Raw genomic sequence first — 26,544 nt, 5'->3', positions numbered from 1 at the left:
ATGTACATCCAGTGTTCGTAGGACATGAAGTTGGTGAGAGTATTAGTTCATTCGTGATATTCTCCCTTCCTCTTATGGTATCTGCATTTAGTGCAATTCTCTCGAATTCAGTACTTGTAATGTAAGGGTGGATTTGCAGCGGTTACCATCCTTCCTGTGCATTGGCTCTACTCATTCCATGACCTTTTTCAATACAGTTAGAGAGACTAGATCTATTATTCATATGGTTTTACAAGCGGTATACACGGAAATAAAAGGGAAAAAAAAATCGAGTTTTTCTAGTGATTCAAGTAGATGTTGATATTGCACACTTCTCCTTTGGGACCGATGAGGAAACATTTGGACAAGGCCCCACATTCGTCTTCGCCATTTTTCATCGCCATTCGTCGTCGCTCGATACTGACCATACTACTACCGAGTGGTTCGCGTCCGCAACTAACGAGATTCCATCCAGAGCCAATGTGAAATACACCAATTTGATGCCCATGCCGCATTTGGATCACTTTCAAAAGACCTCTTCGAGGAGAAAAGATGACCAGAAACAGCAAAATTTTAGCCCGTTCTCGCTCGTACCGAAGTAGCTTGCTGCGGCTTCCCTGACCTGTATTGTTTTCTTCGTTTGGAGAATATAGATCATCTTCAAATACTTCCACCCATCCGCATACTGCGTCCCGTATTCCTTTCCACATGCGGATCATTTCACCGTCATCCAGACTCCACAGAATCACACGGCCGAGAGCATCGCTGGTCGCCGCGAGTTTGTGATGACGATCACTGCTGGAAGGGGGACATACAGAGACATATCGGATGGTGCGAAAGGCGTCACTGAGTGATAAAGTCGCGCGAATCGGGGTAGCAGGTTCGATTTGGCTGGGAGGCATGGGCATGTTGGGAACATAGGGTGAAGGTTTGCTGGATCGAGAAGAAGCCTGATTTCCAATGGCAGTGCCTGTCCACCATGACTTGGCCAGGGACAGAACCGGTGTAGCTACGCGAGACACCACGTAACTTGCCATCGATACAGCCGAAGTCAATGGACGATTCACTTCGCTAGTCTCGTAATAGGAAAACATGGGATTGGACCCAACACCAACGTATCGTGACGTAGCTCCAGGCTGAAATACGTACGTTGAAGTAGAAGACGCCGCGCTCAAAGGGCCAGGTTCATCGGAAGGACTAGCGCCTGCCATAAAAGAACGCGTCACAAATAAAGGTCTTTTGCGCTGATGACTCATTTCTCGTTTACCCAAACTAATTACGTCTGTTATATTCTCTTGGCCTTGAAATTCCCATTTCTGATAACTAAATGATACTTGCGATCGTGAAGCATCTAGGGAACCGGTTGAGTCACCAAAGAAAGTCCCCACGAACTTGTGTACCCATCCAACTTACCTATGCCGCTTTCCCGTTGACCATCGCATACTCGAAGCACCATCCACAGCGTTTGACCATTGATACTAACCACTTTTTTGTTCGCGAACAAAAGAGTAATCTCTTCGTCTTCGTTCAACATCATTTGCGGTGATACTTTAAAAACAGGAGTTGGTGTTCGCATTTTAATCGACAAGATCGCCGCCGGCTCCAGAAGTTGAGCTGTCAGCATTGTTCCTTTCTACACATGTAGTAGTTTCAATGATCTGATCCATTTTTATATCCCAAGCAAACCATACGGACCTCTGAAAACACTCGGAGCCAGCCGGTGGAATATCCAATCATAGCACACATCTGACTAATGGAATAAACCCTTGGTTAATTCTCAAAAATCGACAACATATCGACCATGTAAGTGATACAAACTTTCTTCGTATCGAAGGTACAAATAATGGTAAGCATAATACAGCCGTAATGGTTTCCCTATGTACCATTGTTATTTAGCATGCTGGTCATTTGAAGACTGGTTAAGCGTGCCAGTTTACCCCGCTACTTCACATCCGGATCCTTGTCCAACAGCATAATACTCGTCCTCTTCTTCATGAAGTGCTAACATGACAAACTTTGTCTGATGGGCGAGAAGAATATAGCGACCCACTGGCGATGCCGAAGCTAGATAAGCTTCATTCACCGGCGGTAGTTCGACGGAAGTGTCGTCGCTTGACTAGAACAAAAGAAAAAAAGCAGCCATTAGTGATAACAGTCAAGCTAATATAGACAGTTTTCTAGCACCTTGTCGTCCTCGTCCTCGTCGTCATCCTCCCAATCCCAATCATTATTCCAACTGTCATCTGTAGAAATAGCAAAGAGTCAGTTAACTGCATTTCCATAGTTGGCTGCAGCAATCCACTTGCCTTGATCGTCTTGTCTCGGAGACAGTGGATTGGGTGAACGGTGCGGCAATGGGGTTGAGACTTGCGGTAAGCGTCCGACAAGAATGGATAAAACGGGCGGGGGTATACGATGATGCGATTCAAGCTTGCATTTGAGTTTCATGACCCGCGGTGAAGTAAAGCAAACCAAATCTCAAGAATTTGCATGATTTCGATACGCGGGAGAAAAAAACGAACCCATTGTGACTTTGGAAAATCTCAGACATTTTTTGTAAGGAAAAATACATCATGTGTCGCTCCAAAAGGTCCGGATATCAAAAACACGCGAGGATTTACGAGGCATCAACTGGATAAAAATGTTTACTGGTATTAGTCGACAGAAAAGAAAAAAGAGAACAAAGATCGAAAACTGGAACAATGGAAAAACAACGAGCTGTAAATGATTGCAATAACTGTGATGAAGATACACGGCAAACAAACGGACGAAAGCACAAAAAAAAAAGTGATAATGATAAAAAAGGAGATGGAACAATGAAATGGCACCAAGAAGAAAATGCAAATGGCTGCATATTTGTCTACAAAATATTCTTGCGCGTCAGGTAATCGAACCGCTTGTAGGTGTAACCGACGAAGGCAAGATCCTTTTGCGTGTTAAGCGAGTCCGTTTGATAACCTATCGATATGGATGAGAATCAATGTGTTGCACAGTTATACAATAAAAGAAGCTGTTCATACCATGCATATTACTGTCCACTGCATCAGGCACAGCTTCCAGCTCATCGGTCGGGAAATAGCTGGTATCAGTGATACTGCGCAACTGAGGAACGTGCGGTGATGGTTCATTTCGAATATTTTCCCAATTCACTCCGTAAAAGAAAGGATGGGCTTTAATTTCATCGGCTCCATTGCGACCCAAACGATGCTCAGGGTTACAGATGAGGCTAAGGGGGGGGGGGGAGGTTGGCAGTGGTAAGTTGCGTCAGCATCACAAATTTTACCGGCCAATCATTAGTAGAAATCCCTTACCGTCGAATCAGATCTTCGGCTTCGCGACTGATGGGTTGATCGTCAGGGAAAATCAATGTCTCACGCCAGTTCATAATTTTTCGATACGTTTCATGAGGATTCTCGGAACAGAAGGGTGGGTAACCGCAAAGACATTCAAACATGATGGCTCCCAACGACCACCAATCGCATTCTTGACCATATCCTCTCTGCAAAAAGATTTCGGGAGCAATGTAGTCCGGTGTTCCTACCGTGGAATAAGCCAATGCTCGTCGATTCTTTTTCCACGTAGCGATCTTTTCCTTGGTGCTAAGGATGTTCAGATTGATGCTTTCCGTGCCACTCGCGTGCTGAGCGCCTTCCAATAGTCGTTGATAGTACTGTGAATCGTGCGTTTTGTGGAAGCCCGTTGAAAGACCAAAATCGGAAAGTTTGACATGTCCATCTTTATCAATGAGAATATTGTCGGGTTTGATATCGCTGTCCATTGAATGAATATTAGCTCAAATTACACCCCACCCATCCCGCGATCTCTCTCTTTCTCTCCCTATCCCCCATCCGATCGCCTGTAATTATGCCTTACCGGTGAATAAAGCCCAACTTATGAATCGTTTCTAGCGCAAGTACGCACTCTGCAATGTAGAATCGAGTCACTGGCTCGCTAAAGGTATCATATTTGATCAACATTGTCATCAGATCGCCTCCGGGTAAAAACTCCATAATCAGGTAGAGGTATTGTGTGTCTTGAAACGAAAAGTAAAGTTGCACCACCCAAGGAGAATCGGATTCCGCAAGCACATCTCGTTCCGCTTTGACGTGAGCAAGCTAAAACAAGCAAAAACAAAATGTAAGTAATCTCAACATGGACATTCCCGTTGACTGACGCATGCAAAAGGTACCTGATCCTTTTTTAACATTTCAGACTTTTTCAATGTCTTCATGGCGTAGATCTTGCCAGTATCGGCGGCTTGAACGAGTCGTACCTAGTTAAACACAGTTGAGTCTCAAAAGCCCAAAAATACTGAATTTGCTCGTGCAGATTCCAACGTACCTCGCCGAAAGCACCTTTGCCAATCACTTTGACCGTAATAAAATCATCTAATCCCATTCGAGTTCGACGCAAACGAAGGTATTGCGATTCTTTCCGTCCTAAGGATTGTAACTGACGATTCTTTTTTTCGCTGCTGCCTGGCTCTTTGGCTAACTTTTGCTCGAGTTCGGTGCGTCTAATGGTAGGAGGTTTGAGTTGAATTAACGAGCTTCTCCGTAAAAACGCATCTTCTTCTGTGCGACGATAAAGCGGGTGCAGCAACAAGATGAGACGGGCTACACAACCCAACGGGTTTTACCTTTGATTACGTTCAATGGCTTGTTGAAGCGCTGCTTTATAGTTGTGTTCTAGTCTCAATTTCGCAGCTGTGGCTCTGTCCAGCACACTCCGAGGAAAACCTTCGGTGGATCGGACAAAGTTGGTTTCGGACGGTACGGATGAAGGCGCGGGAGCTTGCTGGTAAGAGTAAGTAACGTTCATCATATCGGCTCCGGCAGGATACTGCTCATGATACGCATTGTTGTTGTACATGGAGGCCTGGTCCGAAGTTGTCGACTGATTCGTATAGATGAAATCCATCGAAAAATAAAAAAAGGGATAACCTTACAATACTCTCATTTCGCACGTCAGACCCAAATCTTTGAGACTTTTTGGAACCCAATTTTCCAACTATCAATGTCGCATCCACCAATTTCGCTCGTCGTTAGTCGGTGATTTTAAAAGCCCGCACGGATCCAAAGTCTTCGGCACACCTGAATCCCATCTTTCATAACACATTCTGTTGAAATCTCCAGGAGTTCGTAACAACATGTTCTTCTGTATAAATAATAGCTAGAATTTAATACCTGTATTATATAGGTGCCGCCATCCCTTCGTTGGCGATGTCGGGTTCAATAAATTGGAGTTTTAGCTTAGTGACCAACTTGTCCATATGCTCCTCTCGCTACATTCTTTATCTGCTATGCAATGAGTTACCAATATGCCTCAATTTAGCTACCCCACATGCGCGTGTTCAAATTGTTTGAATCTTTTTATGACTTATTGAGGTCTTTGGCGATTGACATACTGTAAACGCTAGACAATACAAATATATGTTGCTACTGTATGTAACCACACATTGCCACGCCTAGCTGATTCTCCTCTACTTTTATTTTAAAGCACTTGAAATATGCAATATTTGATATAAGAATAAGCTTATCCTTTCAATGTGATACGAAGAAAATACAAAATATTCGTTAGACAGGGTGCATAAAGAAATGCGGATCCAATGAGTGCGTCAAACAAACCGTGAATTCAGTAGAATGAGTTCGACTGATTGTGGATCCACAGATTTGATAAGCTAAATGCATGTTTAATGAGCTGTGAGCAAGCGCAATTTACTTAGTTACAATTCTTTAATTATTAGACACGTGCGCTGTGGAAGGTTCAGCCCGTCGTTTCAAAGAATACGTGTGCGAGACGCCTAGCAGCGGCTATTGATGTGGTCTCCAAATTCAATCCAATGAACACGTGCGTGGGTTATTGCGGGTTCTACCGTTACAGATATTTGATATCAAACGGCTAACCAATCTAAAGCTCGAGCTGATGGCCCTGCAAAGCGCATGAATTCTGCTGCGACTCCGCTTAAAATAATAGAAGAAAGGAATATTTTGAAAACATGAGTCTCATGGTAAGAGATAAATGTGGGATCGAGTGAACCCGCCAGGCAAAAACCCTGAGACATACAGATATTCCAAAATTACTGTTTAGTACCGAGTGAATAACTTATATGGTCCTAGTCATTATGATTTCTCGACTCACTTATAATATCTATTGATACAGTAATACAAAGGGAAAGTACATTGAAAAGAGAGAGAGAAAAAGAGAGACAGAGATTTTATAGGCCCAATCATTTATTTATATTGCCATGCGTTATAACGACTCGAGCTCGGAAATCAAAGTCAGGGTTATGTATGATGCTTGTGGTATGTCCACTACTTGTCGTATTAGCGACCTTAAACATGTGTTCCAAAACAGGATGGATCGGGATCTTGACGTGTTCCCATTCTGAGTGAGCTTCTCCATTAGAACACCATTCAATCTCTTCATCCATAACTCCTATTACCGATTGAGCTTCTCCGTCCATAACTTCTCATCACTGATGGATCAGGGCATAAGAGTAACGCTGTCACATCACGGCACATGGATCCTTGTAAATAAACCTTATAAGGGTGGACTGCTCACAGATAGTTATCAATTCCGATACAAGACTAAAAGTATAAATGAGCAGATCAGATCAATTGAAATAAAGACATTCAGCAGTCTCAAAGGATTCTTATTGTCTCTTTTATTCTACAAATTTCTCATATATAACATATTCAGCTCATCGAAAAAATCGCGCGTTTCTGATCGCATTATTTCCTTCAAATGTTGCTTATAGTAAACAGGTTATCGTCAAAGCAACGGAAACAAAATGGATGTCAACCAATAGTACAACAGTTTCAAGTGCATTCCCTGGACAACTTTGACCGATTCAAAGTTGGGCGTGCCTGTTTGATGGCGTGTACAGTTTTTGGTCGTCGATTTCCAGGAATCTTCCCAAATTGGTTTAACCATTCGTTTTCATTAAAAACCTCGCTCCTTGGGTGTATCCCAAAAAGGCCACGAATAATAAAAACGATATCTTCTAACTCCCTCCCACCTCGATGAAAAAAGATGCGGAAAGTCTCGAATTCAATATAATCGGGGTGAACAAACTGCTGGTGCAAGGAGCGTAAACTGTCAAGTTTGGTGAATCCCCAAATGTCATTGCCTAGATTAAATTTTGGTGGGATGCGTATCAATTAAGCTTGTGCAGATGACGATTTTGGTGAGTCATCCTAAAGGAAAAAAACTAAAGCGACTACTACGGGAAGTTGTGATACCCATTACCGTATAGTCCATACTATACTTCTCAGCTGGGTGACTGGAAACCACAGACTTAGTGATCCGTAACTGTGACTGATTCGTAGAGGAAATGCATTTAATAGAGAAAGGAGACGGTGATGTACAGTATATATCGTTTATTATGGACGCGCCATTACAGGTGACAATGAGCGAAATCTTGATTGCAAACAATATCGTGAGCCCAAATCCCAATAAGCCATCGCTCTCACTTGACTTGCAGAATCCAATAATCTTGTTTTAGGCAATACAGTGAGAATTTTACCAATCGACGTAAATACCGCTAAAGGAAATAGATGTTGTGGGAACCCGCGAGAAGTGGTTGTCAGAAAGCAAGTCTTTTTGAATGTGCCTACTTTTCCGCATGAATTCAGGGCTGATCTGAGCGCTCTTTTTTTCTGCGCTGCTGTAATCGGGTATCATTTTAATTTCCAGGTGGTGATACGATCGGTTGCAGGTCTCTATCCCAACCCCGAAAATGCAGATTGCTTGCTCTTATTTGGCAAGCTTTTAGTCACTATATGACAACTCTCAAACAGTATAGACAATGATACAGAGGCTTGATGGTGTTCAGATAAAAATTTCCGTCTAAAATACAAGGCACGTGAAACGAAACATAATCAATCGTATCACCAAATGAGCTCGCGATAACAATCTGATATTTAAAAAACCACCACGCATATTGTGTGGATCAGGGACGGCCATGGTCGTCCTTAAAAAAGTTCATCATCCTGTCCCCTTTTCCGGGTGTAAGATAAAAAGTTATGTCAATCTAGCCAGATAAACGCAAAGCCACCTAATATGTGTCCTGCAAAAAAACTTTTCAATTTTGTTTACATCTCAAGCAGTCCAAATGCCGACCACCACTCGATTTAGGCACAAGTGGACAGAAAATGAGGATGTCCATAATGAAAGCCCACAAGTTCAGAAATCCAAAGCATACACAAGTGTTCTGTTCTTAAAGTAATAATCCTGTAAATGAAAACTGTAACTACCCGCCACAGATATCCTGCATGAAAGAAACACAAACTCGACACCGGTTTTTCACGAATGCCGCCCGGATGATTTGAAAGCTTCGACCTTTTTACTTTTATTTTCATGATTTGATCTGATATGAAGTTCATATGTGTAGGGTCCCTGCGGTGTTCAATAATTGCTGATCTTTTATAGTTCAAATAAATCAGGCCCTTCAATTATAGCTTTGCAAAATATAATAGAAAATAGGAACAACGTAAAAACTAAAAACAACGACCACACTTTCACACATGTATTTCAGATCTGTTCACACAACAGTGCAAGTGATTAATTTACATATACAAGAGACAAACTAAATATAGAAAGACTACAACTACAATAAGCTAAATACTAGAGCACCAAGCAGAAAGAGACTTGAACCAGTGGGAATTTTCCAGGCAACCAGAGAGAAGGAACCATGGCAAAGACAAGAGACAGACAGCGGGCGGAGGATGATGGATGACAAGCAAAATTACAAGCGAAAAAAAATAGACAACTCACCCTTTACAGCAACCGGCTCGAATTTGTCTTTCTACAAAAAGGTCAGCCACCCACGCCCACCCACACCTCCCTCTTGCCCTCACCTCACCTCACCTTCATTTTCCCCATTTCTCATTTTTCCATTTTCCTTTTCCTTTGACGGCCAACTTTTTTTCCTGGCGGCCTACTTTTTTATACTGCAGTTTTCGTGTCTTTTTTTTTTCTTCTTCTTTTAACCCACACATTTCACCTACCTTACTTCACTTACCTCACATCGGACAGCCTGACGTTGCTGTAACAACGACACTGCAAAAGAGAATTAGCTGATACAGTGTAAAATGAAGATCAAGTCAGTAAAAGGATGCTCTGCAACCGATGTAGCAATAAAAACGCTATCATTGCTTGTAATCCATCATCCTTCGAGTGGGAGCTAAAAGAAAAAAGAAAGGGCGAGGCATCATATTAGTATCGTATGATATTAATTAAGTTATGAGAGATCAAAAGTGGTGAAAAGAGTAAAAAGAAGAGGGCGAAGAACAAAGAAGAAAAAACGACGCGCTTGTTCGTTTTATCATTCATCATTTTCCGTCGTCGTTTGAAAAAAAAATTGCATATGAAGTTTGCTTCTGTTCATTCCATTGGATCCGAATCCTTTATTGACATCATGTCGACAATATTCGTGCCTCTTTTTGACAACGAATCTCCCAAATTTGGCAACTGTAGTTTTTTGGTCTTGGCACTAGGCTACCAAAAAAGGCACGTCTTGCAAGATCAATCTTTCTAACGAGCTCCCATCTCGATGAAAATAGACGCGGAAGTGGGGAAATCCATCATTATTTTGGGCAAGGGAAACGACGGTTTAAAAAAAGTAAAGTGTCAAGATTGAAAGAAGCCAGAAAATGGAGTAAATGGGTACATGCGTAAAATAAAGTTGGCTCCGATAACAAGAGAGTTTTCCTGGTGGCGCTACTCCGGATTAGGCTGCATACATGACATGATTCGATTTTTCAGTTTATGGTGCTTCTCTTTTGTTTTACCAGTTGTGCTCATTCGCTGTTTCTGTGGACCGGTGCCGGGTAACACCGATGGATGAATTTTCTCTGTGCGTTGTCATAGGAATTGGATGTTTCATAGCAAATCCGGATCAATTTGTTTTGACGGATGGTTTCGCAGCACGAGAGAAATCACCGACCCTTTTTTTAATGTTGGACAGCACAAGTGCCTGTATTATTGTCCACACTGTTTGGCAGTTTCCATAGAGTAACTAAAAGTTTTTCGGATAAGCATAAGCAGTCTGTATTTTGGGGTTGTGATAGAGACCTGCAACCGATTGTATCACCTGGAAATTAGTGACATCCCGATCTCAGAAGCGCAGAAATAAAAAGAGCGCTCAGGTCAGCCCTGAATCCATGCGGAAAAAATTAGGCCCACTTACAAAAGTCTTCCTTCTTGAAAACCGCTTCACGCCGGTATTCACTGCATCTACTTTTTTTTATATGCATTTTCAGGGACTGGTAAAATAATCACTGTATTGCCTAACCCAATTATTGGATTGTGCAACTCAATAGAAAGCAATGGCTTTTGGGATCTAAGCATCTTTGGGTTCTGGGATTACGACATTGACTGCCATCAGATTTCGCTCAATGTCACCTACGTCATTATTGATCGCTACCGACTGACCGCCTTGAACAAAATGCAACGCAGAGTGTCTACGGCTCTTATTCTCACAGCTTTGCAGACAACGTATGTAAGTGTCGAGAGTGCTTTGATAATAACAAGGTAAGTGCGATACAATAAGTCGAAAAAGGATCATACTTCAAGTTTGGACGTGAATAAAGCAACATTTTTTAATGACAATTTTCCCCTGTACCCAAATCTTAACATGAATGAGCAAATCCAAAATGTTAAGCGCAACAACTCCCAATAATAAAGCAGAATAGATTATTCCATACAGATGATTCAGCGTAACATGAGGATTCGCTTGGCCCGCCTCAAAAAAAAAAAGAAAAAAATCCGTAGAAAAAAAAAGAGCATGTTTTCATTTGTTTTCTTTCCTTGCTGATAGAACAAGTGCCGCCGCAAATAAGAAGGTCATTCGACACAAGCCATCTAAGTCGGTCTAAAAAAAGCCCTCGAGACCTTGCTTGCTATGGGAATATGTCACTGGACTGCAAACCTTGCTGTTGTGCTTGGGTAGCGTGTCTCAACTTTAACTGTGCGTCACTTTCTCAAAGTGGCAACAGCTGTTGCCATTTTCAGTTGGCACATTATCATTTTCAATAAAAGGCAATTTGCCGAACCGGTCCCAAAAAGAGAAAGCTAAAGGAAGAAAAAAGAGAAAAAACAAGAAAGAGATTAACCTAAATGCTTGCCTTTTACTGCCCAAACTGCCTTTCTCAGCCCTCCAAATGGCTTCAAAATTCAAAATTTTCCCCAAAATAGGGGGTTCGTGTAACGTTACATGAACACCCCATTTATAGTTTTAAACCCCACACAAACAATGGCACCCTGTTACGCAAACAGCTGCTTTAGGAAGCATCCTGCTGTTGCCTTTCTGTCGCCCAGAACTGGCCGGTTTTCTCTCTTCCCACAGTTGGCTTCCCTTGATTGAAACTCCGACTCTACAACTATAAATTTTTTTTCCCTGTCGCCACACTGCCTCATCACCATTCTTTCCGCCCTTCACCAAGCATCAAACATTGGAAGCTGCCGACAATCAAATTGACTTTGAAGCCAAAGAAAAATGAATGCACCTTGGAGTAAGTTTGCAAATGAGCTGAAGTATACTCTGTACCATTTTTCTGCTGAGGCGTTGTAGATATTCTTCAGCGTGATCACCTGTCGTCGATATACGAAGCGCAACCCTTGTCGAAAGCCGGACTACCACCGATCGCTGCTTGCTAAATAATTTTTAAAGTATCGCAGAAATCCAGCTGGTGATTATGTACTGTAAACCGTTCCTGCAGTGTGTATTTACACAGGACAAAAATCGACAGTGGAAATTCTGAAATGACGCGTAATATGATCCAGCTTTATCCAAATCGGCAAGTATGGCTGCTTATATATGGTTTTCCGTTGTCCGGATTAATTCCTATAAGACATACATTCGACGATGATACTTATCTGCAGGATCAAATACGAAAGAGGAATGACAGTGGACCTACTCATGTTTACATTATTTAGGATTACCATCAGCAGGTGTTGATGGATGCATATTCAATGGTTATTTTTTCCTTGTTTTTTCACATCCGTTTCCTGTGAAAACCAAATAACGCCTTGCTTGTCCCGTTGTTATAAGTATAATTGGCTTGAGATAAAGTGGTCGAGATTTGCGTTTTTTAATTCGAAATTTTTTTGTGTGCCCGGGGTATACCGTTGGAAACTGGAAAAGAAACAAAGGGAAAATGCAAAGAGTCAAAGACACATGATGTCTGGATCGAAAAACGATATAAGATAGAAGAAAAAGCAGAATTGCAATAATCTGAGCGTCGAAAAGATCAAAGAATTACGCTGGTATGTTATTTCCTGATTTATTCGAATAAAAAAACAAGGCAACTATACTAAAATCAATGAAGCTAGAAGTCATTGAGTGAAGTGAATATTATCACTACAGTAGATGAATAAGTTAGCATCGGAACGTGAGGTAACGAATATCAACTGGTGATTTCATAAGATGAAATGATGAACATAAGAATGTGAATATAATGAACATCAGCGTCTGTAGTTCGGTGAGAAAAAAGGGGTATCGATATAAAGAATCGGGGTGGAGAATTAACAGCCATGACTATGGTGGTTTTGCTTATGTGCGTCCGTCCATACTTCCGTTCCTGTTTCTTACCCAAATGGTATCGATCAATCCAGTTCCGTTTGGATCCTTTGCGCCGCTCAATCTCTCTTGTTCCGTCCCGTCACAGCTTAATCTTGAGTTGTCATATTATGACTTCCCTCAGCTTGGAGTGTTTCATTAGATTCTTGGGATAGGACTTTGTGACAGGAGTCAATAGGAAGGAATCTCATTGATACAGAAATGTATTTACTGTATTCCATTCAAATCACAGTATATCCTTACTACATTACATATTTTCTTGCTTAGTAAATTCGATAACAACCGTTGTTGCTATATTATATGTAGGGCATGAAGGCATAAAAAAAGTAAGTTATGTATATTTCTATTTTGAGCTAAGAAATAATGGTAAAGGCCGTTAGCGACGAATGATTATATGATTGACCACCGTATAAAGGCTTCATGTGATATTTAAAAAAGAAAGATCGCCACTTATGTAATCTATCCTCTGGATTGCTGAAGAGTGCATTAAAAAGACAAAGGAAGGCGAAAAAAGAGAACTTGAAATTAAAAATAATAGGCACGAAAAATAAAGCAAAGAATAGATCACCACATTGTAGCTCAATGAGAAGGGCAGATACGAATATCGATTGGTAAGTATTTTCTTCTTTTTTTCCCATTTTGTTCTGTCATCGCTTGTTATCAACCATCATCGTCACCTGATTGCTGCTTTGGTTTTCCTGGTCTCCACACCGACGCTTGATTCAAATCTGTTTCACCCGGTGGTCGCATCATAATAATTAGTCATAGTCCGCATTTTCTATCATCTCCTTATTTGTACATTCCATACCATCAAATAAATATATCTTTTCTGCGTACTATTCAAGTCACCGTCAGATAAGTAACTTCTACAAAGTATCTTGTAATCCATGAAAGTATGCGTGAGACCGCTCAGTAATGCCAAAGCCTCGGCTGGGCAAAGCTTTTTGAAAGACACGCGTAGACCTTTACTTCAACCAATTATTCTTAAATCGATTTGATAACTTGTATGCAGCAGATAACGGATCATGAATTTGGTATTCAATAAGTGATTCGCAAATAACCGACTTTCTGAGAACGCGCGAACAATGTCTGAATCCCGCATTTATTGAAACGTCCGCTATAAAAAAAAAAGGTAACCTGTGGAGCACCCTTTATCCATGATGTTGCAATCGATTCTCCACGAACAGATTGATAACCACTGCTATGCATCGCTCCAACAGCGCGAAACATCCCTCCTACCTTTATGCCAAAGAAAGCACAAGCTGCTTCAAACCCAAAACTAATTCTCATCTTCACTGTATCCGTTCTGGATCCTTTTTCATGACCACTCCTCAATGTGTGGAAGCGAGACTAAACATAGGACAAACGGCACATCATCAGTATACCAAAGTGCCGTCAAAATTCTCGCCCAGGTTATGCCCAGGTATGCATCGGATTTTGGCTGATGTAACCCCCTCAACATAAGAGGATGACCTCCAGTAGCAGGTGGCATCTTATCCAGAAACGGGTGCACAGTTTGTTACAGTAGTAAGTGATTTCATATATAAGATATACAAATATATTTTGAAAGGCGTATTTATTTACTGTCGGTCAATCTATACAATACAAGATTTATTCGAGGCATCGCGCGGCGTTATACTTGATGACGGCTTCTTCAATTTTTTTAAAGAACCATTCGCGCGCTTTTTTATCGGCAATCACCAGGAACGGTTCCTGGCTCATATTTCGCAGATAAATTGCGATACCCGTCGCTTCACACTTGATCGTTTGAATCTCCGTAAATGGTTCCTGCCATTCAAGCGATAAACGCCGCGTTCTGATCAACATCACACGTTGGGAAGATAATAGCGCCACACGCTCATTGCTCTGGACGTAACAGTGCGCAATATACGCATCTTGTGCATATCGGCCGCCATCCACATCCTTGAGCCAACTTTGACCCTGCGCTTCTTTTGCAGAATACGGTCTTAAAATGCCATCTTGATCGATAAATCGCGGCAGACGGATCGGCTCAATATCGTTGGTGTCACTAGGCGTTGTAGTGTTCCGGATACCTTCCGAAACATTACTTGCGAGATCAAACACACCTACAACAGGTTTGGTCACAGCGCTATCCAAAATGCGTCAGCGATAAAGGTCGCATACAGAGATGAATGATCAAAGATCCAATCCTTACCCCATGAGTCCTTTTCCTACACCGGAGAAGAACCCGCCGACACCTTCCTTGGTCGCACCTTCAATTGGTCGAGTCTGATCGTAAAAAAAAAAAAAAAAAAAAAAAACGTTTAGCGAACCAAGTTTTTGACTAAACGCTGATAATACTTACCACAAGACCGGCGACACCACTAGCAAGACTGTTGGCAAAATAGTTGGCACCTTGAGTCACGCCGCCCAGGGCATGACGCGGTTTGTTTCTGGCCATGGTCATACGTCGTTTGTCTTGATACTCGCGGTCCATCGTGGCAGCTGACAGACCTTTGCTGATGCTGCCAGTAAATTTCGTAAAGCTATCCGAAACACCGAAAACACTCTTGCGGACAAACCCGCTGAAACCCTAAGAGTCCCAAGTCGGTCAGCTTACTCCCTCTTTCTCTCTACAGATCACCATCATGTGCAAAAGTCACTTACCCTTGCGATGCCCATGCCAAGATCTTGAGGACGATCACTCATAATCAGACCTTGCCAAGGCTCATAAAAGAGTTCGGCTACACCTGAACTGAGATTGTTAAACAAGCCCACTAGTGATAGTTGGAATGAGTACACTTCATTGCAATGTTGATACCGAAAATTCCTCCTATCCTACCAGGATTGCCCAAGAAATCGGCTGAACCAAGCATTCGGTGCACTTGATAAACGAATTGATCGCTGTAATGGATAAAGACACGGTTGGCCAGATCCGGTCCGCTTGCTCTCAGATTTTCCACAGCAAGTGCATTAAATCGCATAGGAGCAGCCTGTGAAACCCATATTAGAATTATTACGAGTATTTTTTTTTTTTTTTCTTGTCGCCGATGCTTATTGATTACTTACGTTGATGTTACCAATGGCCATTGTCAATACATTGATAAAGAACATCAAAGGAGAGCTTCCTTGAGGTCTTTTGTACCAAAGCATAAGTACCGAGGTCACTAAATGTCATCACAGAATAAAAACGGGATATGATTTATACCTTTCATCGACAATATTCACTTGATCGGTACGCAAAAAGGAAAGATCGAAACGAATCGGCTGAATACTGAGGACTTCAAAATACAATTGCGCAATGTCTTCGGTAGGCTTTACATCAGGAATCTCGGTGGTGTATTCCCAGAGTTCGCTAAGAACGGAACAATCAGACACACATAGGATAATCGACTGTCATCTTTTTTCTCCACGATTTTTTACCTGCTCTCAGCGGGTTCGTTCCAGCCTGGAACATCCACATGCGTGAAATCGATAATCGCGTAAATAAACGCTTCGTCAATTTCAACACTCATTTCTTGCAAGAGAATGGAAAAGTATTTGAAATAGAGCACGCCATGAGCTGCACAACATTGTCAGTGATGATAAACTGGTACATTATTATAAGGTACTTACAATCATCCTTGACTCTATCCAAGGCCATTTGCAAGGTTGGCAAGATTTCGTGGTTGGTTTCCTTGGTCATATTCGTAGGATAAAGAAGGATAGGGAACATGGTGCCGTATATCTGACTGTCAATTTGCACCCATTCGATATTCCAACGCACAGATTGATACATATTGGAATCGGTAAACTTGATATCGAATCCTCTGAATGTGATGTAGGCAATTTCCTGTCGTAGTAAGTGTAAGTGAGTATTAGGTCACTGTGTTTTGACAAGATCAAGATTTACCTGAAGTTGCCTGTTGATCAGGGAGCATCCAATCTGTGAAAGCTGCAGCTGGAATACAAAGTTAAAGACCAGTTTGACATCGATTGCTTCAAATCCTTCTCGGGCAGCGGTGTCTTTGGTAGTCATCGATGCCATGCTAGACGAACGAGAAGGCAATGGACGGAAATAACTTTGTTGCTGGTTAAACGGCGTCAGCTGAAGAATTTGCATAGTGCCTTTGGTTCGGATATCAATCGAAGTGATCGCTTTACCACCGCTTTTAGTCTATAAAGTGATGCGAAGTCAACAACATGTTCTCGCCTACTGTTTCCCATGTCTACTTACAGTATGCTGGAAAGGTGGTTGACTACCGATCTCTTGCAAGTTGATGCTTCGTTCGTGACCATTGATATTCAAGATGATCCTCTTATCTTTCACAGCGGGCATATCCCAGGAATAAACTACGGATTGTCCCGCAGGTAAGCGATAGCGTCGCGTACGATGGCTGCGCGCTCGAGGTTCACTATAATCGTCACGCAGCAGAACGGGATCCTACAAAAAGGTAGATATGTCAGTTCGTGTCACCATTTGTTCCATTGTAAATGGTCACACGTACTTCTTGATAAAATGTCATATCTTCTTTGGTCTGATTGACAAGCTTGTATGGCCATTTGTCACTGCTTTCCTTGTTCAACAGGATAAAGATAGTAGCATCTTGCAGAATGGTAGTAACGCTCATCAACATGGCCGTCGAACCATCAGCACTATCCAATCGCACATGCACCTTGCCGATATCCTGGATGTTAAACGGCGCCGACCTAATATTCACGAGAAATCGGTTAATATAGGATGGATAGCAAAGTTACTGCCAAGGGAATATTACCAGGTGTTACTTATGCCGGGCAGTTTGACACTGAGCTGTTTGTCAGCAATGCGACGAAGATTATACAAGGGGATTCTCTGCTTAGGGGCCAACGAATGGTCAACTCGTGACTCTGGTTCGCGGAATCGAATCTCGACGTCCATATGATTGCTCAGAATAAAGCGAGGTGTGAACGTAATGACTTTTGATAGTTTGTTCTACAGAATGGCGTTTTGAGTGTGCCATGGGAGTGACGAAAATTTTCTGATCCGTGCTTACCTTGCCGTGGCCTTCCTGAATACTGATGCCAACGTGTACTTCTTCGGCTTTGTTGGGGGTCGGCATCGCCACATCATACACACTGCCTACCGCTTCAAAACTCAAAGGCTATTTTTCGGTTACCAACCATGTCGTCAATTACGTGAACATAAAATGGAAATTTCTTACCTGACTCCATTCGGAACCGGCCACCTGAATCAGAGAACGGTTTCGGTTGTCATGCTTGGGATACGAGTACATGAAAGGTTCCGCCTAAAGAACGTTGTTTCAGTATACCGGTAGTTTGATGTTTACTGCAACGTGAATACAACAATACCTTGCTACTTGGACGGCAGACGACAGTGTCATGCGAACCTTGAAACATGGCGCTCTGCCAAGCTGGTTTGGCCTTGAAAGCAATCATACTGTCTGTTTTATTGATGATCACATAAGGACAGTAGATACTGTACTTGCGCGCACCGCCGGAATCAGGAACATCTCTGCAAAATAGACCTACAATTCAATAACCTGTCACATGGATCGATGTTTTTTTTCAGCAAAAAGACTTACATGGCACTAATTCGGAGTGACAATCGCGTGTTATTGGGCCCTTCAAATTGCAGGGAGTCTTCCACGTTAAAGTCATCCGATCCTCGGGTACTAATAATCGCGAATTCGCTTGCTTTATATTCTGTGATATTGGCAATGCCCGTTAGATGTGATATATGGAAATAAAAGAAACAGAAACATCATGACATACTTGTATCTGGCATTTGTACGCTTAACAAGAGGAAGTGACCATTCTCGATAACGTGGATCGGTGTCACTCCTCCTTTGCGAAGGAAAGAACTAAATTCTTGTCCAGCTGTACGATCAATCACCCGAAAGTTGAAATCATAGGGTAGCAGGTTTTCGATTTCCACCGGTGCGCTCAGTCGGATCGACATGACAGGATAGTGTCTACAGTCAACATGCATTAATAGCCTGGCGCTATTCGACCTATTCCGCTCATGTAACATACCCAAACAAGATATTCTTCTTGTCCAAAATTGCATTCACTTGGAATAGGAAGGGAGCCATATCGTTTTCCTTGCTTGTACACTTGACAATGTTGGTTCTTGTCTTGGGACGCGCAAAATCCTTCCAGTGCAGTGTTTGGTTTGTCCATTGGTAACCGAAGCCCGCTTTTTTGTGAAACACCAGTACAAGTCAGTTACGCTGACTCGCATTTCGATCTTTTTCTACACTTACCATCCGGGCGAATACTGAAACGATTATGATATGCCTTTTCGATGGGAATAGGATAATCCTCGCCCGGTGCTGTGAAATAAAGTGCACAATTGAGTGTTTGAGGTTCCCACCATATGGGTAACTGACGCGATCAACGTACCGATTTTCTTGAAAGAGCGTTCTGGGTTCCCTCGAGCATCGACGAGAAGGACATCTACAGGAAGCAGGGTTCGATTTTCGATCACCAAGGCCGAACGAATGGTCACTACTTTTAGATTGTCGACCAGTTTGACATCAAAGATAACGCGATGCTGAACATCATGGATCACAGGACGCAAAGCGTAAATGTGTTCGCCTTCGGTATCTACAGGAATATTTCGCAAACTTTCCCACAAAGCTCCATCCAATTGAACATTCAGCAAGTTGTTGCTGGTTGTGGTAGTCTAAACACCTTTCGTAAGTTTTCTTTCTACTTCCTCCTCAGCGTATATTAAAAAAAAAACAGGTTTGATCCTTTTTACCTCGCGACGCTTTTTCCAGTCTTCGAACCACCAGGGCATATCTTCACCATCATTGAGCTCTTTGATCACGGTTTCACCGTTAGGATCGCCGGAGTTCCACAGATGAAGTTGATAACCAGTTCGGTTGCGAAGCTTATACGGAGCAATGGTACCACGTTCACCGCTATATGCAAGCTATAAGACAACAACATCAGCATCCACCCCAGTCAAGGACCTTTTTCTTTCCCATGTAAGCTTCTTACATCATTTCGTTTATGCCATAAATGAACGGTGGCAAGCGCACTTTCCAGGAAGGTGTGCGTAACATTCACATTCAGCGCAGTGTTGGAAATGAGCTTGACATTAAGTGGATCTTGTGGACGTGTGCTCTTCTTGGCGACTTCAATCTTGAAATCCCATGGCTCGATCAAGGGTTCCCAGTGAGAGTTCTTGATGTTGAAATAATTTACGTAGGCTGAAAAAGACACATCGGCGGCCAACTATTACGCACAGGCTCAAGAAGTGAGAAAGGAATACTTTTTGTCTCGGAAGGAAAAACATTGTTATAGCTGTATTCAGCGCTCATCGCTTACCGATCGGGACCAATTTGTCACGTCCACATCAAACGGTTTTAATGTCATATCGACCATGGGCATTTCATGGATATCCTCAATGAGGATCACCTGCATACCGTGGAACGCTGCACGAAGCTATATCGAAAAAGCTCATTAGTACTGAATTCATGAAAAAAAAGGGTGGAATTGTCAACAGGCAAAACAGCAAAACCTACCGATTCACGCGACAGTGTCTGTTTGGCAGCATGCACAACCGGAGGTAGCTCTTTCAGACCAGTCTTAAGAACACTGGCCGATGCCGGGGAAGAATCCAAAGCCGCATCCGTAGTAGTGGCACCAATGCTTCCGTTGTACAGTTCGTATGCCTTGTTGAAAATATCGGTGATGAGCATCACATCACGATAGGACAGACGCAGCACCAAGGCATCCACATCCATTTCTAGTTCCATCGATTGGTTGGTTTGCTGGTCCCCGGTACCCATGTTGTTATTCATTGACAGCGAGATATCAAACGGCTGTATAAAACGTAATGTCGACATTTTACGCGTATCCATACGACAAAGGAACATGCCCATCTGTTTGACCACAATCGCTGTCACCGTTTGCTGGGAAATCATCACTTGTTCCGCTGACAGAACCACCGCTTCGGAATCACTGGCATCGGGATTGGCGAGCAATACAAAATCGGCATTAATGACATTTAAGCGGAATGAAATCTCCATGGATCCTTCGTTGCCAGCTGGAGGTGGGGTAGATTGATCCGATGGTTGGTTCGAGGACGACGGTAAGGCCCGATTCGTGAACGGTTTCATGGCAAACGTACTCAGCATAAACGTGTGATCGAGTGACAAGATCACTTTAGGGTCGTTGATGGTGATCAATGCGATGGCGTGACGGTTCGGATCCGGTTTGGAAATATCCATTTGCAGCTCGAATTGGTGACCATTGTCCATGGCAGGCATGATCTCTTTAAACTTGCTCTTGATATTGGGACGTGTATCATCAAGGGTCAATGATACGGTTTGCAAGTTGAGTTTCATGGTGTCATTTTTCAGCATGTCAAGCTGCAAGGACGAATCGTTCAGAGCAATACGCGCCAAACTTGCCGGGGTTTGCAATTCGTTCTGGTCTTCGTTACCTTTATACACTTCCAGACAAATGGTTTGCACATGGAAATCCAGGTGAATTCGCGGCGGCAAGTTTCCTACTGCCTCCTCCCCATCTTGATTGGTCGATTCGGTTTCGTTGCTGGCCGTTGCCGCACGCTGATCGTTTGATTCCAGAGTGGACTGAGAAGTAGGGCCACGGACGGACGGTGACGGTGCCTCGGTTACTTCGGTGGGGGAGACAATGCGGGAGACCATGTTGATGGCATCCATCAGGAAAACGTACTGACGCTCCGTGAGTCTCATGGAAACGTCCTTAATTTTTCCCTTGACATCCAGTTCGGGTCGTTTCATCACGGCGTCATCTTGAGGTCTTTTAATGTCAAAGATAAGGTCGATGTCATCCACAATCGGGAGGGTCTGCAGTCGAGCCCGGTCGGAATCTTTGGAGGTGACGTAGAATTTGGAGGTGAGACTGATGGCTCGAATACCGGCCTGGATCATGCTAATACAATCGCCATCTTCATCCACAAACGAGTTGGACGCCCAAATCTCGCCCAGGTGAGCTACCACCACGTCAGATGGATGTTCGTGCATTTCTGGAAACAGGACTACGGGAGTTTTGATGATAATGTCAAAGTGAAGCTTGGAAACCGATTGCTGCAGTTGTTGTGCTGATTGCAAAGCTGCTTCGCGTGCGCGATCGTAGAACTCTTTCATAGCAGCAAACTTGCTCAGAAATTCGAGTAACTGAATCACCGGCCGTTCCAGGAACGTGAGTTGCGCCGATCCCATCCTCAAGAACAGCGATTGATCGTATCCCGGGTAATCATGATCGTCCTTTAGGAAAGATTCATACGAAAAGTCAATCAGTTCTTCACCTTGGATAGTCAATAACTGATTGGTATATCGGGTTTGAGCGTCTTTCGATCCCTGGCCATGGCCCAGATCGTCGGTCAAACTAAAGTTGGCAAACTTGGCCGCCAATTTCATTTTGCCATTCGCCATGAGCGTGGTAAGATCACCATGCGACAATTCTCCAGTCGCCAAACGGATCCCGTCGTTGTTAAGAACAAAGTTGACACTGTCGAGCAACAGACGAACGTGAATACTGCTACTGGATTGGGGCTGCGGTTGCAAGACGGCTGGTAAATAAGCCGCTGACGATCGTCGACGGTCCTGCGGTGGCTTGTCTTTGTTATCCGCCGATAATAAATTGGCTCCTGATGCTCGTTTCGGTGCCATGGCAGACGATGACGGTGTTTCTTGGTCGACAAAAGTATTCAGGACGAAATTGTAAAGCGTCAACACGGAGCTGCGGGTGACGATAAAGTTCAATGTGGACAAGGTGACTTTGGCGGTCTGATCGATCCCCTTATACTTTTCAATGTAAGCATGATGATCGGAATCCACTCGAATATATTCGACATTGACCAGATCTTTCTGTTGAACGTCGTCGACGTCCTGATCCTCGCTGTGCAACACTTCAACGTCAGATGTCACTAGGTACTTGAATTCGTTGCCATGTTCCATTCGATCGACGACATCCAAGGATTTCAGAGCCAGATTCACGGTCATATCGTGCGGTCGAAGACAGTAATCAAGCGACAAGTGTTGCAAGGACAAGTCACACAATGCGATTTCCAAAGGCCCATCCTCTGACCGATCCCATCTTCTGCGGGCTTCGCGGACTGTTGCGGTCACTTGATCTACTTTGAAGCTAAGCTCAAAAATGCGTTGAAGATCACTGGATCGCTGTTTGTTTGCCTTGGTGCTTCGAGAAGACGTGGTAGCTGGCTGCGATGAAATCTCGGTATCGGCCGTCTCGGTCAGTGACTGAGTAGTCGTTTCGTCGTCATCCACGTTCGATTCAGTCTGTTCGCTGTCGGTATCCAGAAACAATTCACGTTCGGCTTGTTCCCAAAGCCGGGTATTCATGAAGCTCATGCGTCGATCACTTCCAGGCACGTTCAATGCGTCTTTCTCCTCGTTGTCAACGCTCTCCTGCGCATCGGCGAAAAGCCCAGAGTCGTCGATCAGTTTGGGGAGCTGCATGATGCTTCGGTATTTGGTATCCGAGAAATTCACCGCCAGTAACGGAAGATGTCCGGAAACGCGGAATCGGGCCAAATCATTGGATTTCCGCAGGATACACATTTCCACCAAAAATGTCATATCGATGCGCTCCACCAAGTGCAAATAGTTGTATTCAGGTTTGGGCGATCGCACTTGCTCCAAGCACGTCTTGACGGAATCGCCCACCAAAATCTTGGTTTGGGTCAGATGAACAGTAAACTTGTCATACATCATGGACCGCAAGTGAACATAGTCTTCACTAGTGTACTCCGTATTCTTCTTGGCTTTCATCTGTTCCACCGCTTGAGGATCGGCCAAGTTGCTCTCCACATTGATGTGACCCGCATCGAGTACAATGCCACGCGAACTTGAAGACGTGCAGCTAATATAGGATATTAGTAAGAATTCATTCCCGGCTAAGCGAGCCAATGTAATTGATATGCATACTCTTCTGGAATAACAATAACAGGGGCATCCATGTCTACGCGAAGATCCAGGGTGGTGTGACGTTCCAGCGCAAATTCGAGGGTGCTTCGCGTTTGATTTTTGATGTCTTCAAAGGTATCGCCGGCGACTTCGATCAATGCATTGACGCTGTCTGCGCTGGTTTCCGGTGGCCGGAAAAATTCCAATATCTCGCGAATGATCACTGGATTGTATACGATATCAATATTGCGCATGGTGAGTGCCACCGCGTTATCGGCACGCCCATCCAACGGCATATGCTCAAACACCACCGAGAAAAAGGGGTTGTTCATGTTGGAGAATTTGAAGATCTGCTGATCCACGCTCGATCGTTTGTCTGAATTCTCTTCCTTTTGTTTGACGCCAATTAATTGGCGGTACTGCGAGCTTTGCGTTACACCATCGTACAGTCGCAGATCACCGAGTGCTGCCGTCGCTTTGAAGGATTCCACGTACCGAATAGCGCCTAGCATGACGGTATCGAAAACAAGCGACACAAGTTCTACAGGATTTTCGCTATGCGGTTTTCTTTTAACAGTGAACGAGCCTTTGTTAAGCGTCATACGCAACGCAAGCATGATGGTCTTTGCGAATACCAAGTAGCATGTAAGCAAAACAAATAAAATTGATAAGCAGAGGACAAATACAAATGACTTACATCTTTTGCAAGATCAATAGATTCAGCCAAGGCCACTTTATCCTCGTCGTATTCAATGGCATCGTAAAACTCTTGTTTCTGCTCTTCGGTCACCACCAAGCTGTCCTCGTCCTGTGGTATTGTCAAGTGAATTAATGGATCAGTCGTCATTTTCCGTATTCATTGATAACACTCACTGAATCTTGTTCGCCTGGTGTCGTTGCCCCTGAACCGTACCACCAAGAGCTGAGCCAGCCTTTATTGGAAGCATTGGCTGCAGCTTCCTTTTTCTTACGCTCTTCCTCGGCCGCTAAAAAAGGAAAAAGGATCGACGTTAGATACCTTGTGGATGCGATAAACTTTTCGCGCTTACCTAATATGGCTTTCTCGCGTTTGAGACGACTTTTGGCGAGGCTCCGATAGAAACGAATATCTTCAAAGCTAAGTTTGTGTTCGAGTTCATTCAAGCGATCCTGCTGATCCGGGGTGGCACGGCCCAATTTCTCCGCCACATAGCATTCAAGGTACGATCGGCGATTGTCTCTTCTTTCTTTAAAGTGATCCCACGTCCATCGATGGTTTCTCTCTTGAATTTCCGATAAAACGGCTCTTGCCGCAAATTGAAAATAGGCACGAGGATCTTGTTTTGGCTTCACCGCACGCGGTGGGTGCAGATGTTGATACTAGCCAGCGTAAAGACGTAAAAGCTTAGTTGCCGCGCGACAATATGAAATGGCAATGGAACCCTCACCTTTTGCTTTTTCAAGTAGGAATGGAATAAATCAATCATCAAGATGGCATCCCGATACTGCTCATCATCAATAACAAAAGCGAGCTCATCAAACAACATGGTCACGTCTCCCTTTGGTACATCCGATCCGAATTTCTTGTTCATTTTAACCTAGCATCCACCGTAAGCCATGATGTTCTCCTGAAGAAACCATTTTAAAAAAAAAAAGATAAAACATACTCTTCCCGTTCCAGACACAGGCTTTAGAATATACTGATGTTCAGACGGAATGTTGGATTTGGTGGCGATCTGGATCGATGGATCATTTCAGCGTGGAAGTCAGTTTTAGATCCGAGTAAATCAATCTTATGTATGCCCTCTCATTACCAATTCCATGAACGTTTTGTGTGCTTCTTCTGGCGACAGCTGAGACAGAGATCGTGTATCGGTGTTCCAGTACACCGACAGTGATTCGAGTGTAGCCAACTATAGAATATCCGTATATGTGAGAAATTGTTCTTTATCGTGTTGGTATGTTTGCATGTCCACTGATATTACCTTATGAATCGTGTTGACGGCGTCTCCGATGGTCTGAGGAATCCAGTTCTCGTCTGTAGAAATCGCCGATAATTCGCTCAACGTAATACCGGCTGCAAATCGATGACCGGGGGCCGATACATCGTCTTCGTAACGAATATGAATATTGGTAATGGAAAACTGCAAGTTGTTGAGAATCTTGGTTACGAGCTGGTTTACAAAGGTCTCGTTTTGGGCGTCCTTGGTGTTATCGGTAGGTTCAACCGCTCGGCCACGATCCACAAGTTCGGCATTCGCGAGCTTTCGCATTTTCGCTTCGTATTGTCTCTGTTGCAATTCCTCGGTCGTCATCTAATTCAGCATAAAACCACGTTAATTCTGTTTTGACTTGCTTGACCCATGACTTCCTAGGCGCCATTGGGCATGACGGCGTTCTCGGTTTTTAACTCACGGTGGACTCATTTCTCGGCACGGCAAGGACATAGACATCCTTGATATCCACCATGACTGGCTTGCCTTTCAAGTTGGACCATGGGATATTGAGCGTCAACTCGCCCAAATAACCTGAACAAGGAAATCAATGGTTAAAGTTAAGGTCCGTCTTGGCGATCCCGTGTAGCATAAAAATGTCGTCAAACATAAGAAAAACGAACCTTCCAAAACATCCACGGGAAGATTCAGCTTATCGAGGGCTTCGCGTTTCAGTTTTAGATTACGTAGAACCACCTCGCCTAGGTCATTCCAAATGCCGTGGGTTAATTGCGTCTTTTATTGCTAGACAATATACACTCGCGTGAAATTGAGGTCGTGGTGTACCTGACCATATGCCGATTTGAAGTTGGTTATAGTTCAAGTTGGAGACATAGGCTCCAAGGAACCTATTCAGTAAAGTGGATACGAGTGATTCCAACATGTTGTTCTCTGCTGTTTAAACCAGTGAACAATATGAGGAAAGAAACAAGGAAAGACTGAGCACAAGCGCGCGTTAAATTGGACGCTGGAAAATTTCATGCGCTCTCCAAATTCTGCCAATGACATCATGTTGAAATTATCGCACTTTCGAGGACACAGACTTTTTTGATCAGCATAGTATAATGACAGCCTACGTAAGATACAAATCAACACTATTGCACTACTCTGAGTATTAAAAAGGTAGGTTGGCATTCATAAGATC

At 43.4% G+C, this 26,544-nt stretch overlaps 3 protein-coding genes across 3 annotated transcripts; all 3 read right to left on the bottom strand.

Moving 5' to 3' along the window:
* Nucleotides 1-198: 198 nt before the first annotated feature.
* On the bottom strand, nt 199-2,501 carry BYT42DRAFT_562561 (Rab3 GTPase-activating protein regulatory subunit N-terminus-domain-containing protein). The gene is made up of 8 exons (XM_051567482.1): nt 2,286-2,501; nt 2,164-2,222; nt 1,917-2,095; nt 1,798-1,854; nt 1,675-1,729; nt 1,393-1,612; nt 1,247-1,330; nt 199-1,183 (listed from the first exon to the last, which is right to left on the bottom strand). The coding sequence occupies exons 1-8, from the start codon at nt 2,425-2,427 to the stop codon at nt 279-281; spliced, it is 1,701 nt and encodes a 566-aa protein (XP_051425130.1). The 5' UTR covers nt 2,428-2,501; the 3' UTR covers nt 199-278.
* Nucleotides 2,502-2,839: 338 nt separating this feature from the next.
* BYT42DRAFT_544343 (AGC/NDR protein kinase) lies at nt 2,840-4,851 on the bottom strand (the record flags this gene model as incomplete). Its single annotated transcript, XM_051565753.1, has 7 exons — nt 2,840-2,937; nt 3,000-3,205; nt 3,291-3,749; nt 3,853-4,094; nt 4,169-4,252; nt 4,321-4,495; nt 4,619-4,851. The coding sequence occupies 7 exons, from the start codon at nt 4,849-4,851 to the stop codon at nt 2,840-2,842; spliced, it is 1,497 nt and encodes a 498-aa protein (XP_051425129.1).
* A 9,322-nt stretch (nt 4,852-14,173) lies between these two features.
* On the bottom strand, nt 14,174-26,283 carry BYT42DRAFT_612143 (uncharacterized protein; the record flags this gene model as incomplete). The annotated part of the gene is made up of 36 exons (XM_051571587.1): nt 14,174-14,672; nt 14,739-14,812; nt 14,889-15,116; nt 15,191-15,300; nt 15,366-15,516; nt 15,593-15,659; nt 15,732-15,878; nt 15,947-16,085; nt 16,139-16,355; nt 16,416-16,679; nt 16,740-16,946; nt 17,011-17,212; nt 17,278-17,474; nt 17,536-17,643; nt 17,704-17,787; nt 17,852-18,014; nt 18,085-18,205; nt 18,275-18,474; nt 18,536-18,698; nt 18,766-18,834; nt 18,905-19,187; nt 19,266-19,439; nt 19,508-19,744; nt 19,838-19,954; nt 20,035-23,383; nt 23,449-24,050; nt 24,125-24,235; nt 24,301-24,413; nt 24,477-24,786; nt 24,855-25,004; nt 25,074-25,142; nt 25,221-25,319; nt 25,392-25,721; nt 25,822-25,934; nt 26,024-26,101; nt 26,187-26,283. 36 exons carry the CDS (start codon nt 26,281-26,283, stop codon nt 14,174-14,176), a joined length of 9,642 nt encoding a protein of 3,213 aa, XP_051425128.1.
* Between the last annotated feature and the right edge of the window lie 261 nt (nt 26,284-26,544).

This window comes from Radiomyces spectabilis, assembly GCF_025331425.1.
Source record: "Radiomyces spectabilis strain NRRL 2753 chromosome Unknown BYT42scaffold_4, whole genome shotgun sequence".
Lineage (NCBI taxonomy): Eukaryota > Fungi > Mucoromycota > Mucoromycetes > Mucorales > Radiomycetaceae > Radiomyces > Radiomyces spectabilis.
This window is presented reverse-complemented; position numbering and strand designations above follow the sequence as displayed.